The sequence below is a fragment of the Echiichthys vipera genome (assembly GCF_963691815.1).
Source record: "Echiichthys vipera genome assembly, chromosome: 8".
NCBI classification, from domain to species: Eukaryota; Metazoa; Chordata; class Actinopteri; order Perciformes; family Trachinidae; genus Echiichthys; species Echiichthys vipera.
This window is the reverse complement of record NC_139833.1, coordinates 30,276,506-30,289,169: the sequence shown is the minus strand read 5'-3', so window position 1 is coordinate 30,289,169 and position 12,664 is coordinate 30,276,506. Positions and strand designations below refer to the sequence as shown.

At 42.7% G+C, this 12,664-nt stretch overlaps 1 protein-coding gene across 8 annotated transcripts in view; it reads right to left on the bottom strand.

The window, feature by feature from the left end:
• Positions 1-924: 924 nt before the first annotated feature.
• Positions 925-12,664, bottom strand: part of ubr5 (ubiquitin protein ligase E3 component n-recognin 5) — a 37,897-nt gene continuing 26,157 nt past the window's right edge. For 2 of the 8 annotated variants that reach the window (XM_083918277.1, XM_083918279.1), the window contains exons 38-58: positions 12,168-12,425; positions 11,781-12,049; positions 10,216-10,427; positions 9,649-9,882; positions 9,267-9,340; positions 8,988-9,160; positions 7,505-7,654; positions 6,925-7,142; positions 6,461-6,581; positions 5,843-6,215; positions 5,578-5,665; positions 5,338-5,482; positions 4,915-5,045; positions 4,686-4,746; positions 4,332-4,513; positions 4,096-4,180; positions 3,825-3,980; positions 2,978-3,091; positions 2,670-2,814; positions 2,443-2,528; positions 925-1,660 (exon numbers count right to left, since the gene is read on the bottom strand). In XM_083918277.1, coding sequence (XP_083774403.1) covers positions 1,448-1,660; positions 2,443-2,528; positions 2,670-2,814; positions 2,978-3,091; positions 3,825-3,980; positions 4,096-4,180; positions 4,332-4,513; positions 4,686-4,746; positions 4,915-5,045; positions 5,338-5,482; positions 5,578-5,665; positions 5,843-6,215; positions 6,461-6,581; positions 6,925-7,142; positions 7,505-7,654; positions 8,988-9,160; positions 9,267-9,340; positions 9,649-9,882; positions 10,216-10,427; positions 11,781-12,049; positions 12,168-12,425 — 3,488 coding nt within the window. In that variant the 3' untranslated portion in view covers positions 925-1,447. The remainder of the gene's footprint in view (positions 1,661-2,442; positions 2,529-2,669; positions 2,815-2,977; positions 3,092-3,824; positions 3,981-4,095; positions 4,181-4,331; positions 4,514-4,685; positions 4,747-4,914; positions 5,046-5,337; positions 5,483-5,577; positions 5,666-5,842; positions 6,216-6,460; positions 6,582-6,924; positions 7,143-7,504; positions 7,655-8,987; positions 9,161-9,266; positions 9,341-9,648; positions 9,883-10,215; positions 10,428-11,780; positions 12,050-12,167; positions 12,426-12,664) is intronic. The other 6 variants (XM_083918278.1, XM_083918280.1, XM_083918281.1 and 3 more) reach the window with 6 other exon arrangements.

The following is a 12,664-nucleotide window of genomic DNA, read 5'->3' as shown; positions in this document are numbered from 1 at the left end:
AATTATACAGGACAATGTTTCGCGCATTTCAGGTGTCATATGCTCTCAACCTGAACAACTGGGTTCACGAAATTCCGTTTTTCAGCAAAATTTATGAAGGCAACACGAACGGGCCGTCACAACTCCAATTAGATGGGCGCGGCTACGACTTCTCCAATCCTGATTGGCCTACACCCGCGGTTCAAAAACATGACGTCACACTCAGTCACACTACAGAAAGCATCCATTGTTCAGTGTTTTGTTAGATACTTTGTCAAACAGTAATTAAATTCACTGTTAGTCGCACATTTACAGTCATAGAAAGATTCTTTTGTAAAATTCTTCTTTTAAATGATCCTTTATTTACAATAATGCTCATAAACAAAACTGACTTCCTAATGATACTATAGTAACTATTCCCCAATGGCCTATGACGGGCTAGGATACAGTAGTGATGTGACTTTCACAAATGAGATGGTTCTTTCTCTCAGGAGGGCTCTGTTCCCTCATTCAGAACAAAGAGCCGTTCTTTGTATCGTTGTGCCCAAATCTGCAGTGCCAGGTTTATGCTCGCACAAGCATTTCGCAGCACTCCGCTTCCCCTTCTCATGTGGCAAAAGCAGCTGCTGCAGGATGCACAGGCATTGACACTGAAAACCCACCAAACCCACGTTTAGTTTATCCAAAGCCTGTTGGAATTTCAGATAGTAACCCTCACCCCACAAAGAGTATTAAAAAAATAATTTTGAGCCGCTCTTTTCAACGGCTCTCTGCTGGATTTCATGGCTCTGTTCCTTTCAAAGAGCCGTAATTCCCATCACCAGTCAAAACTTTGTCACAGGTACTGTAAGCAGCCTCCTCTCACTCTAACGTAACATGAATTCCCTACTACTCTTATCGTAAAGCACAGAGAAAAAAAAAATCCAGACCAAAGTTATTTGCATCCAAGTTTATTTTGAAATTCCCTACTCCCCCTGTACAAGAAAAAAAAGGACTTTCCACAAAGGCAGCAGTGAACTGTCAGTGATAGTACTTTTCTAGGGAAGGAAAAAACTTATAATCACAGTGTGTCTTCTTTTCTTCTTTTAAATACTTCTACTGCTGTCATCTTTGGCTGGGTTTCGGCAGACAGCTTTCTGTCAAACCACATTCCTGGGAAGCAAACGTTTAAACCAATAGAGCAGGGCTTTATGTTTTACAGTGCCAATGCAGGAATGTTCTGGACTGTATACCTCTTCTTCATTAACACAAAAGAAAAGAAAAAAAAGAAAAATTGAAATAAAAATAAGCTGTTTGCGTTCACAACACAAACAAATATTACCGCCTGGGGAGATAGCGACAGTATGTCGAATTTCATAAAATTGTATAGACAAAAAATAAATCTACAAAAATGGAGCTAGGTAAATATTACACAACAGTAAACATGTTTTTATTTTTTTCCTTTTTTAAACTCTTTACTGTCGAACCTCTACACAAAACCAAAATTCTTGGTCTTAATGGCTAGCAGGAGTTTCTGTTTGAGTATCTGTTTTGAAGAATAGAGTGGCACGTAGAGACGTGAGATGCAGGTATTGGCTGTGGGGAGGTGCTGGTCGTCTGGGGGCCGGATGGTAATGGAGGGCATGGGCTGGAAGCCCTCCTCACTGGCTGGCAGAGAAGGGCTGGAGGTCCAGAAGTACACCTGAGGACAAGGAATATCATTAGCCACATGTGCTAGTTCCATCCATTTTATTTGATAAACTTTTGTTTGACTACTGGGATAAGTTGGAAAAAATGGGCAACAAGAAGAGAGGGTCATCAATTCCGTATCCAACCAAATGTCTCCCCTTCTGTTCCAGAGTTATAGAGCTGAATAATGGACAGAAATATTATGATGTGTGAAGTTGACCTTTTGCATATAAAATGTCATCACTTCATCATTTTATCCTATTAGACATTTGTGTGAGATGTCAGAATTAGAGTAGAAACTGATGAGTTAAGTCCAAAAATGGGTTTGGAGACAAAGTGACCTTGACCTTTGAGCTCCAAAATAATTGTGCGTTTTCCCATGAGGTTGGAGAGACATTGGAGTATAACAAGTATTTTGCTGTGCATCATAACATAGACCCATCAATCGATGATGAAACCCGTGCTATTATTGTAATCGATAAATTGTTGTATTAATGGTCTGAACTCACCTTAACTGCTCCGATGTTGCTCTTAATTTAACCATTTTGAGTGTACAGCTTCAATAGGTGCAACTGTTACAGACTGTAGTAAGGGTTCTGTGTAAGATTGTTGTTTTCACTGTGACATGTTCCTCAGCATTGCAGAGCTCATGGAGAATGCAAGCTAAATTTTTTTATCATTTATGCAAGCCCCATGTAATGTACAAACAATTACTGTGGATGCTAAACACTGAACTGCCCCTGAAGAGCCCCGGAGAATCCCCCTGCTGAAGGATTATGAGGAGAAGTGACTTACCAGATCTTGCCTCTCAGTCATGCTCATCTTCTCCACTATAGACCAAAACCAGCGTTTAAACTGCAGTAGCTTGTCTGCATTTTCCCCTGTTGGATGAAGTATAAGTATTTACTAAAATGCACAACGGTAAATCTTTCATTCCTGGATTAATGCAGGAAACAGAGATCAGACAGGAAAAATGACAGAAGCAGATACAGAGCTGTGAAGATCCAGACAGAGCAGCATACCAGATTCGTCGTTGAAGGAAGTGAAGCTAATGAGCATCTGGACATTGACTTCTCCACAGCCATTGACCAGCAGCCTGAAGTCCTCAGCTGTCAGGTCCTCCAGGGCGTTCTTAGGAAGCACATCGAGCAAACCCTTCCTCATTGCCTACAAAGACACACATCATAACTGGTGTGAAGACATATTTTGGTGACTGACAAAACATTTGTCTGTGTTCTGACAAACCAACACACTTCCAATTGAGGTTTGGTAGAACACTGAACATCTGACTTTTTGAGAAATGCAACCTTTTCAAAAAAAAAGTACTTACATGGAGAGGCTGCTCAGCCACCACCAGCATTCTGTGCTCAGCATACTTCCTCACGTACTCGTACACATTGAGAGGAGTTACTGGCATGTTGACCCCACCAGACAGAAGCTCCACCTGAACCAGGAAGAAGAAGACATCAAACAAACTCCATGGCACAAACATATTTCAGTATTCAAAATCTGAACCTCAATGTGGTGTGATGCAAATAATGTATACAACTGAAACAATCCCAACGGTTGATTTAGATTACTGATATTTAGACTTTGTATGAGCATTCACTGAATAAGCACAGCTGGACCGTAAACTGTGTATAGATATAGATCAGATCAAAAACATGTTGAGGTTTTTTGGGTTCAGCACATTTTTCAGATCCTTATCTGCAGAAACTGTTAACTGTGTTCTGGGTGACATTAGCACTGGATTCATTCTAGTAATTCACACACTAACACACTAACATCCTGACACTAACTCTTCTTTTACACTTTATTCTTGTGTTAGGTTAAAATGTTTTTGTATAATTGCACTGTCGTTATTTGCTGCTCTGTGTGCCCTGAATTGCCCCCCGGGGACAAATAAAGTTTTTTGAATTGAATTGAATTGATTCAGTTTGCAAATTTCAGTAAAACACCTTGCTGCATGGACCAGATAACTTTGTGCTAGATTTATTTCAAATTCTACTTTTTTTAAAATAATGCTCTCTTCCTTGCCTCTGGCAACATGCTCAGGTGGTTGCACACTTTTGTCTTGTTTTAATGCAGTGAGATTTTTACTTTGAGCAACATCAGCCAAGTATTCATTTGTTACAGTGTTATAATCTACATTTGATAAAACAGCATAGTCCTTTTACCTGTCCAGCCCCTTCCTCTTTGCAGAGGTCAATGGCAAAGGCAAGGTCCATGGCAGCAAATACTGCGTCTGCTTCACCAGCTTGAGAATGACGGATCAGCTGCCGCAGGCTCTCATACATGACCGGGTCAAAGAACGCAAAGTCATGCCAGTTCACCTGCAGTAACAAAGACAAGGACATTTAGTAACTTTGTTGTGAAAAGCACAGACATCATGTGGCAGGGATTTACTGTAGGTGCAAATATATATTACAAAAACGTATTTTCTCTTACCTTCCTCCCAAGCAGCACTTTGATGACATGTCTGTTCAACGTGATTGGACAGAGTTCATTCTGAAGCAGACATAACCCCAGTATTCTGTAGAGAAAATACAACATTTCATTTATGGTTCCCTGCTTTGTTAAGTATTTGACTCATTTTCCCTCACGTAGTTCTCCTATGAAGATTTTTACCAAGCTAATTGAATCTAACTCCCTTCACGTTGGACCAATAAAGGACAATTAATTACCTGCCAATATTACGGAAGCAGTTGAGCCTGGCTTCTGTATTTTTGCCGGGCCGAGGAGAGTAGAAGCCTCTTTTGCCAGGCTGGTAGAAAAGAGGAGCATTGTCGTCCCCATCGTCAGGGTCGTCCAGCTCCATGTCGACCACGCTGCGGGTTGAACCATGACGCTTACGATTCTCCTGCTGCTACAACCACACAAAACAGAAGAAACTGTTTAGAAGGCTTATACTGTACTGAGGCGTTCACCTCATTTTATTTCTATGGACAAGTATTAGTTTGCATGCCAAAGCCCTGATTATTTCCAACAGATGTGCATGTTGGGACAATATAGAGTGGAAACAGAGATGTTGTGTTTACTTGTGCTTTCTCTGGAGTCTCCAAAAGACCCAGGTCCAATATACTGTCGGCACCATTTTCCCTGGAGGAGACAGAGACCAGAGGGTTAAAGTTGGTTTCTAAAACTTCACGATGCACGGAAATTCTGTGATAACTTAGTTTTGAAATTATTCAGACTACTCGCTTAGCACTTTAGTGTCATATGCAATGAGAGCAGGACAGTATGTCATTATGTTGAACAGATAGTCACCTTCCATGTGCAATGAGAAGCTCCATGGCCTCCTCCACTCTGGCTCTGAGAGAATCCTCACTAGCCAGCAGCAGCAGCAACTGGGCAGGAGACAGCTCCAGCAACATGCCTGTGATTTTACTGGCAAACGCCTGATGAGACAAACACACAGCTGGTCTAAATACAGTGAAATCTGCCATTGTTCCAAGTCAGACATACATATAGTTATGTAGTGGAGTAGTCAGTATGATTCCACTCATATGTAAATTGCTATGGCTTGGTGACAGTTAATAAAGGTATTATAATCCCCAGAATCTATGGATCTCTTCATCTTGCTGAATGTGCATGGCCAGTTTCATGCAAATATGTCGACCTGTTCTTAAGTTGATAAAGAGAAGCTGTTTTGGTATCTCAGAGCTGTGACAGATACAGATCATTCATTACCGGTTGCATTGCGTGAACACGAGGGTAGAGCCTTTCACCCAGGGCTTGTCTGTGTGCAGGCAGGGGGTCGGGCTCATCACTGGGGTTTCCCTCTGACGAAGGCCTGAAAGGCCTGGTGTCTATGGACAGCTGCCTCCTTGAGTCTCTGTAGAACACAAAACACAGATTAGTCTCAGTCGCACAGCAAAAACTATTTTGTGGATTTTAAAAGAGGAATATACGTATTAAGTTGGAGTTTACCTGTCCCGGTCTCTACGAGATCCTGCTCGAAGCCCTCCACTCCTCCTCTCTCTTTCCCGGTCTCTGTTTCTCAAGCGCTGCATTAGATCTACAGATAGAAACACACACACATTGAATAGAACAAGCTCCCCACTGAGGGTAAATTTCTTATGTAAAACAAATCATTTTACTCATGTGATAACTGCTTGAAGCATCACAAAAGTACCACTGAATGTAACAATGAATGAGTTCTATAATACAGTATAGTTTCTATGTATTGTCATACTTGAATTGTAATCGTGATGACACGTACTGCTGGCCTGCATGCCCTTGCTGACACTTTGAACACAGTCCAGATTGGGCAGCTTATCGTTGGAGAGGAGGGCCAGGGCGATGGCCGTGTAGAAGCTGCGGGCCACGCCGCTGCCCTCGCCCGGCTCATCTTTGAAGGTGACCTTTACTCGGTGCACAGCCATGGGTGTGGTTGTGCAGCGCCTGCCAAAGTGTGTATTTAGCTGACGCATTGTCTGCTGTATTAGCTGGTCTCGATCTCGGTCCACCTCCAGGGCCAGGTCACGGGACTGCAGGTTCCTCAGCTTCTCCATCTCCCGACGGAACTTGGATTCCTTTACCTCAAAGCCGCCTAGCTCTGTGAGGATCTGGGATAAACAATAGAAACGACATAATCATTATGACACTGCTTTCAAGCACCTTCATCCCAAACAGAGAGATTATGGTAGAATTTTTATATTGGCATTAAAGTTCATTGCAATATCTATTAATACGTTTTCGAGTTAAAACAAATAATTTGGGAGTTAAAAGCATGTGTACAAGTATACAAAGAGGGGTGACTTAGAGATAATTGCTACTTTAACTTGTTAATAAATAATAAATAGAAATGTACCGATCCAGGCTCAGCTCCGACATCCTCCATGAAGACACGACCAAAGAGCTCCAGTGACAAACGCCAGCGGCCTAGTAGCATGTCATGTGAGATCATCATCCCCATGAAACTACAGTGAGGTCTGGGCAGACAAAGTGGCACAAATTGTGTTGCTGTAATTGCATTTTATTAGCATATAAAACTAAATTATAGTATATTAAAAGATTTTAGGTTTTCTTCAGGGTTAGGCTTTGATCAGATCTGAAAGTCCTTCATTCTGACTAGATTCACTGTTGACTGTTCTGCCCAGTATTACAATTTGTATAAGATAATGGATTTTCATGTAAAATATACTGTATATATTCCCGTAAAAACAGTCTAGCCTCACATTGTATTGAATTGAAATAATTGTATTATACCTGAAGGGAAATCACTCTCCACTTTAGCTAAGCCAGCATCACAAAGCACAGATTAGTGTTTGGTACCTGAATGATGGAAGAGGAGGTCCATCACTCTCAGTGAGGCCAATCTCAGCAAGCAGGCTGCTCTTCAGCTGGGCAGCGAGGTCATGGGGTGAAGGGCCTGGTTTTGAAGCCTCCAGCTCCTGCTCTGCTAGTGACTGGTTCTCGCTGCTCCGCTGGCCAGTTTCCATACTCATCACATTCTTCAGGTTGGCTGAGTAAGACATCTTAGTGGGCAGGATCTGTTTCAGTGGGGTTCACAGTTTAGTAATGCAAACAGACATCTTTGATGTTGACAGTTTGATGATGAAAGAATGTAAATATGGAAATGAGACACAGACCACAGGCTGTGTTCCAATATCCATACTTGAATCCAGCAGAAGCAAAAAGACTTCCCAAAATATCCATCATTTCTTGCTGTCCATTAATTCCAAAGCTTTTAAATGCCACTGGAAATAATCAGGAGGAAATAATGAATCCTGGATAGTTTTTACAGATTTCTATTTAAAAATGTAGTTCCTTCAATACTTTCATGGGGTTTGTCATGTGTGGATATTAGAACAGAGCTGCCAGCATGTTTGTCCAGTGAAGAGGGGTGGTATACCTGAGAGGGGGAGGGTAGAGAGGAGCCCATGTTTACCTCCAGGCAGTTCCTGTCCATGCTTGCCTCAGCCAGGCCTTTGGTTGCCATGTAGGAGGAGGAGTACAAACCCTGAGAGGGACGACCGAAGAGGTCCTCCTTCCGGGCATTAGGCTGTTGCAGAAGAAACAAAAATAGTTTGAAGCCAAAGACACTGGCCATTATATAATATTGTGGTAAATGTGTCGTCAATCTAGCTAATAGTTTTATTCTTTGTCTGATGTGTTGGTGTAGTGTTCTGTTAGCTTTGTGATCTATCACAAAGTTTCCACTGGCTCTGCCCAACAAACATACTATTGCAAGGGACAAGGCACAGACTGACTGATAGATATCATTTGATTAGTTTATTTGGTATCATAATGTCAAGATGTTACTGCAGAGCTCACATTGCACCCTTTCAGACTTAAAGGCAGAATCTGTACAAACTGAGACCAATTTTGAATTTTCTTTTTTTCTTTTAGAATATGTCAGAATTGGTTGAAAAGATCTGTTTGAAACTGTAGTGCGGGTTTTTTTTAATGCTTAGTCTTTTATATGTTGTGGTAACAACACCGTAGTCTTACTGATATAAAACAGGACTTGGCTTTGCCTTACTTGGCTACAGATCTATTCACAGATAACTGTAGTCATTCTTATATAGAAAATGCATCACAATTGCGTCCAGGCAAAGGCAAACTGAGGCGTAAGTCTCCTTCTTTCCCAAAAGACGTAAACATGTGACATGAAGCACAAAGTTGGGCGTACAGTGACATACAACATTTGTGTCTGAAGAAGTTAGCCCCGTGATCTGATAAGTCACGACTTTCTCTGGTAAGACGGTCAGCATCAACTTTCTAGTTGCTCATCACGACGGTCGATATTTTGCTGTCTCTCCTCTCTGTGATCAGCTGTTTCCTGTTTTAAAACTCCCGGCTGTGGGTCGCTCAACACTTCACGTCATCACCACCTGCACCAAAGTCACGCCTGTGCCACCAAGCCGCATCAACTCTATTTGCATGGACTCGAGCCGACGATATGTGTAGGGTCCGAGCAGTCACATTAGGGTGCTAAATCAGAGGTATAAATATACCTTGCTCTGTCTGAAATCGCAGACCGGGTCACAAAAAAGGCAGCAAATTACCTTCTTATCTCTCTTGCCAGTGTTGCCAGGACCATTGAGACATGCATGTCAGCTGTCAATGGATGGCATGGTGTTTTTTTTTTTTTTAAGATTATTTTTTTGGCGCTTTTTCTAGCCTTTATTTTGTAGGACAGGCAGCAAAGTGCCGCTTGTTGGAGTCGCACCCGCGGCCACTGCCTCGGGGACCTTAATACTCTTTACATGGGGCAACTGCTCTAACCACTGTTCCACCGGATGCCCCGGACCATGCATCTTTAACCCCTCCATCTTTACTCAGTGATTTTTTAGGGAACTCTTGAGACCAAAAGACTGAGCGGCAATTCTGACCTGCAGGAGGTGGGGCTGGTCTGCCAGAGGAATGGCCTCAGCCAGAGGAACATCAAAGGGGTTGGGTGGGATGCAGCCCAGAAAGGTCATGGAGTCAGAGCGACGGAAGAAGGGGTGGTTCTGACCCGTTTCAGCTGGGACCGGGTCGTCATCCTTGTCCTGCAGTGTTGAACCTGAGTTGAAACAGAAACAAATTGGTCAGCACACACATTAAAATGACCAAGCAGATCTTTGACATTTATGACTCACTGCCTAGTAGATATTAGTTATCTGGCTTACTTTGATTGGTGTCTTCATCGTTCTCATGTTCAGAATCCTCATTGTCCAAACCCAGTTCTAAAATCTCTCGGTTCCTACAAATAAAAGTTTAAAATAGTTATTAGCAGTCAAAAAGGAGTTTCATTTAAAGCCACTGTTAATCAGGTGCCCTAACCACCATTGTTCTTGCCGTTTATTTTGCCAAGCATTATAAAAGACAAAATGATGTTATCTCATATACAATTCTATACAGATAATTCAATTGTCTTGTGACACAAATTTCAATCAACAACCACAAATCCAATAAATGCCAATTAAAAAAAACATAGGACATTGGATTTTTCCTCTTTTTAGTTGCAACCATACAGTTCTGCTACAGCTAAGATTAATTCTCAAATTACACCTTTTTCGGTCTATCTGTGGGGTGTCCAAGGTGGTCTGCTGGTTCATGGCCTTGATCCAGTAAATAAGAGCCTGGAAAACGTAGGCCACGTGTTTCAGTGAGCACACGTCCAGCACAGGAAGCACATCAGAGTGTTCATCATTGTGGGAGCGCATCAGTGATAAGGCATAGTTCAGGAAGTCGCCCCGCGCCGACATCATGCCCTGGCGAGCTGTCAGCAGGGTTGCTGCTCTCCTGAAACAACACAAAACACATAAAAAACAAATAAGATCACGGCAAATGTCACTAATGCAGGAATGCATAAATATGGAGTTACCAATTCAAAACAATGTGTGGACCAAACTATTTTGGGAAAGCAGTCGGACCGAACTTGGATAGGGGCTGTAAAGAGTTTCATGTGTATTGAGGGGGCCTTCCTGATCTTTTCTGTGGTTGTCTCAAGTCTCCTTGTTATATTATGGCTGTCTCAAGTCTCTCAAGCTGTTGTCCCACAACGATTTATCACCAAACAGTCAACTGTGCAAACTCAAATGTGACAAGGAAGAATTACAAATAACGTTTTTTTACCTGCGTCCTTCCATGGTTCGGAGGGTGGCCTCCTCCCTGGCTGTCATACGTTCCCTGCGCGCTGAGTGTTGAGAGGCGTGAAGAGGGTGACTGGGGTGACCCGGGTCTCCAGCAGAGGACAGAGCTGAGCCATATCGCAACTGAGCCTCGGTAGAATCCATGATCGACACCATCCAGTTCCAGGTGGGAATCAGCTTTTCTTCAACATAATTCTGGTCCAACAAATCATAAACATTTCACTCTTTTATAACTCACGAGACAGATCAGATGTTTATTAAAAAATATGGTAATGTTTAGCCACTGCCAAATATGGTGGATACAACACAATTCAATTACATATTAAACAGGAATGGGATTTGGCAGGGTTCCATATTAACATTCTGAAGGTGAATCTTTAGGCTTTCCAATGCTCAACTGTCTAGGGATGGACGTGAGTGATTGAATCCTTGAGTAGTCTTCGATTCAAATTAACTCCATTGGTAAACAAGGGCACTCAAGTGTTATTTGTGCGCGTGCAGCACATCTTGTTTCTGTGCTTGACCCGAGACATAAACACCTTCCATTTTTGGAACCGGCTCTTTGCCTCACCATCTTACAGTGAAAGGCCCAGACGTTTATGGAGGGGGAAAGCTCGGGGTCACAAGGACTGAGGCACTGAACAGACTCTTCAGGAGGACTTAATAAAATATGGTTATCTATGAGCTAGAAGCTTGTTGCAGTGAGCCATGCATTAGTTCTCAGAAAAACCCACTGGAGTGGTGGAAGACCAACAGGCACAGAGACAAAAAACTAAGCGTTGTGTCTGTTGCAGCAGCTGCTAATCCCTGCCACCTCTGTGACAGCGGAGAGCCTGTTCTCCACAGCAGGACTGATCATTAACAGAATGGGAACAAGGATTTAATTACATTTTTGTAAGGAAACAGTTTTGTTGTGAAAAAAATAAATCCTTAAAAGGGGAACAGTGACTGTTTTGATTGAGAACAACAGTAGGTGTGGGGTAGGCTCTAAACACCAGATCCTAAAATTCATCCTACATACTGTAAATGTATAGGATGGGATTATGTTATTATGTAAGATAGTACACAGACATTATTTGCCAGTCAAAATGCAAGAAACTGGGGTTTTTAGAACACATTTTACTCAATAAAATTATGGCCAGTCTGTCCCCTGTGTGTTACCCTCTTCAGCACACACACACCAACACAGAAAGTTTGACTCAGAAGTTGGAAGTTCCAGATTACAAGTGAACGCAGCATAACCCACAGTGACAAGCTTCACCAGCAGACCAACCGCTATCAGCTGGTCACTAACATGGCGGCTTATTTACATCTAGAGAGGGAATGTCTCCACAGACAGGCAACAAGTACTTTTATTAGTGGGTCACATGATCAATCCACATTGTTTCAACTCACTCTGTGATGGATAGGAACATAAAAGACAATTAACTACTACAAAAAAATCTTACATATTATAACTTATCATTGTTTCAGAAAATTGCAGTATCTTGGTGCCTTGGCAGGGTAGTGGAGTGTTTTTGGTCACCACACAATGGCAGTCTATCTTACCTGCAGGCTGACAGCATCCTGGTATGAGAGCTTTACAGCAGCAGGGTACTGTGAGTAGACTAGGTGGTTGTACTTGGGAATCAGACTCATGAGGTCTGAGATCTGCCTGATGACAATGCTGTAGGCCCGGGCAAGGCTGCTGGCAGATGTAAGATAGCTGCTGGAGTTGCTGGCCTCCAGAGCCGCTGCCGCTGCAGCAGCACTAGAGCTGATAGCACTGGAGCGACGCAGGTTGGTGGGGTCAATATATATCAGGCCTGTGGAGCTTGCTGTAAAAAAGACGAAGATCATAAGGTACTGTCAATAAAACAATTTTGGGACAGTCATTGGGAACCACAAACAGACAGTTTACAATAAAATCCCTCTAACAGACAAAGCTTCACTGACCAGCCGGTGTTGAGGAGCTGGAGGGAGCACTTCCAGTGGCCCTCTGACTGGGGGTATTTCTAACAGCCCACTGCATGGAGCGAGGAGCCTGGGCAGCACTGTTGGCATGGGAAGAGCTTGTTGTCCTTTCCAGCGGCTCATCCAACAGGAACGTCTCCTGGTCGACATCGTCACTCTGGCTGCTGCTGCTGTCGGAGTCACTGGAGTCATTGGACTGGGAATCATCCTCTGAAAAGAAGGCAGGGACACTGCTGGCACCTTTAGAGAGGAAGAGGAGGAGGATATGGAATGAAGAAAAAAAGATAACAGAGAAGAAGTTAAATGGCTTGTGTGTTAATTTCACCTCCCTTTTCTTTTGTCTTTTACATCAGATTTATCCAGGCAGGAGTGCGGGTTAGTGAATCACACCACTACAAGGCCAAACAACACTAATATGATGGTGAAAGCACTGAGGTTTCAAGTCAAAACAACAGCTGCACTCTCTTTTGATCAACTAT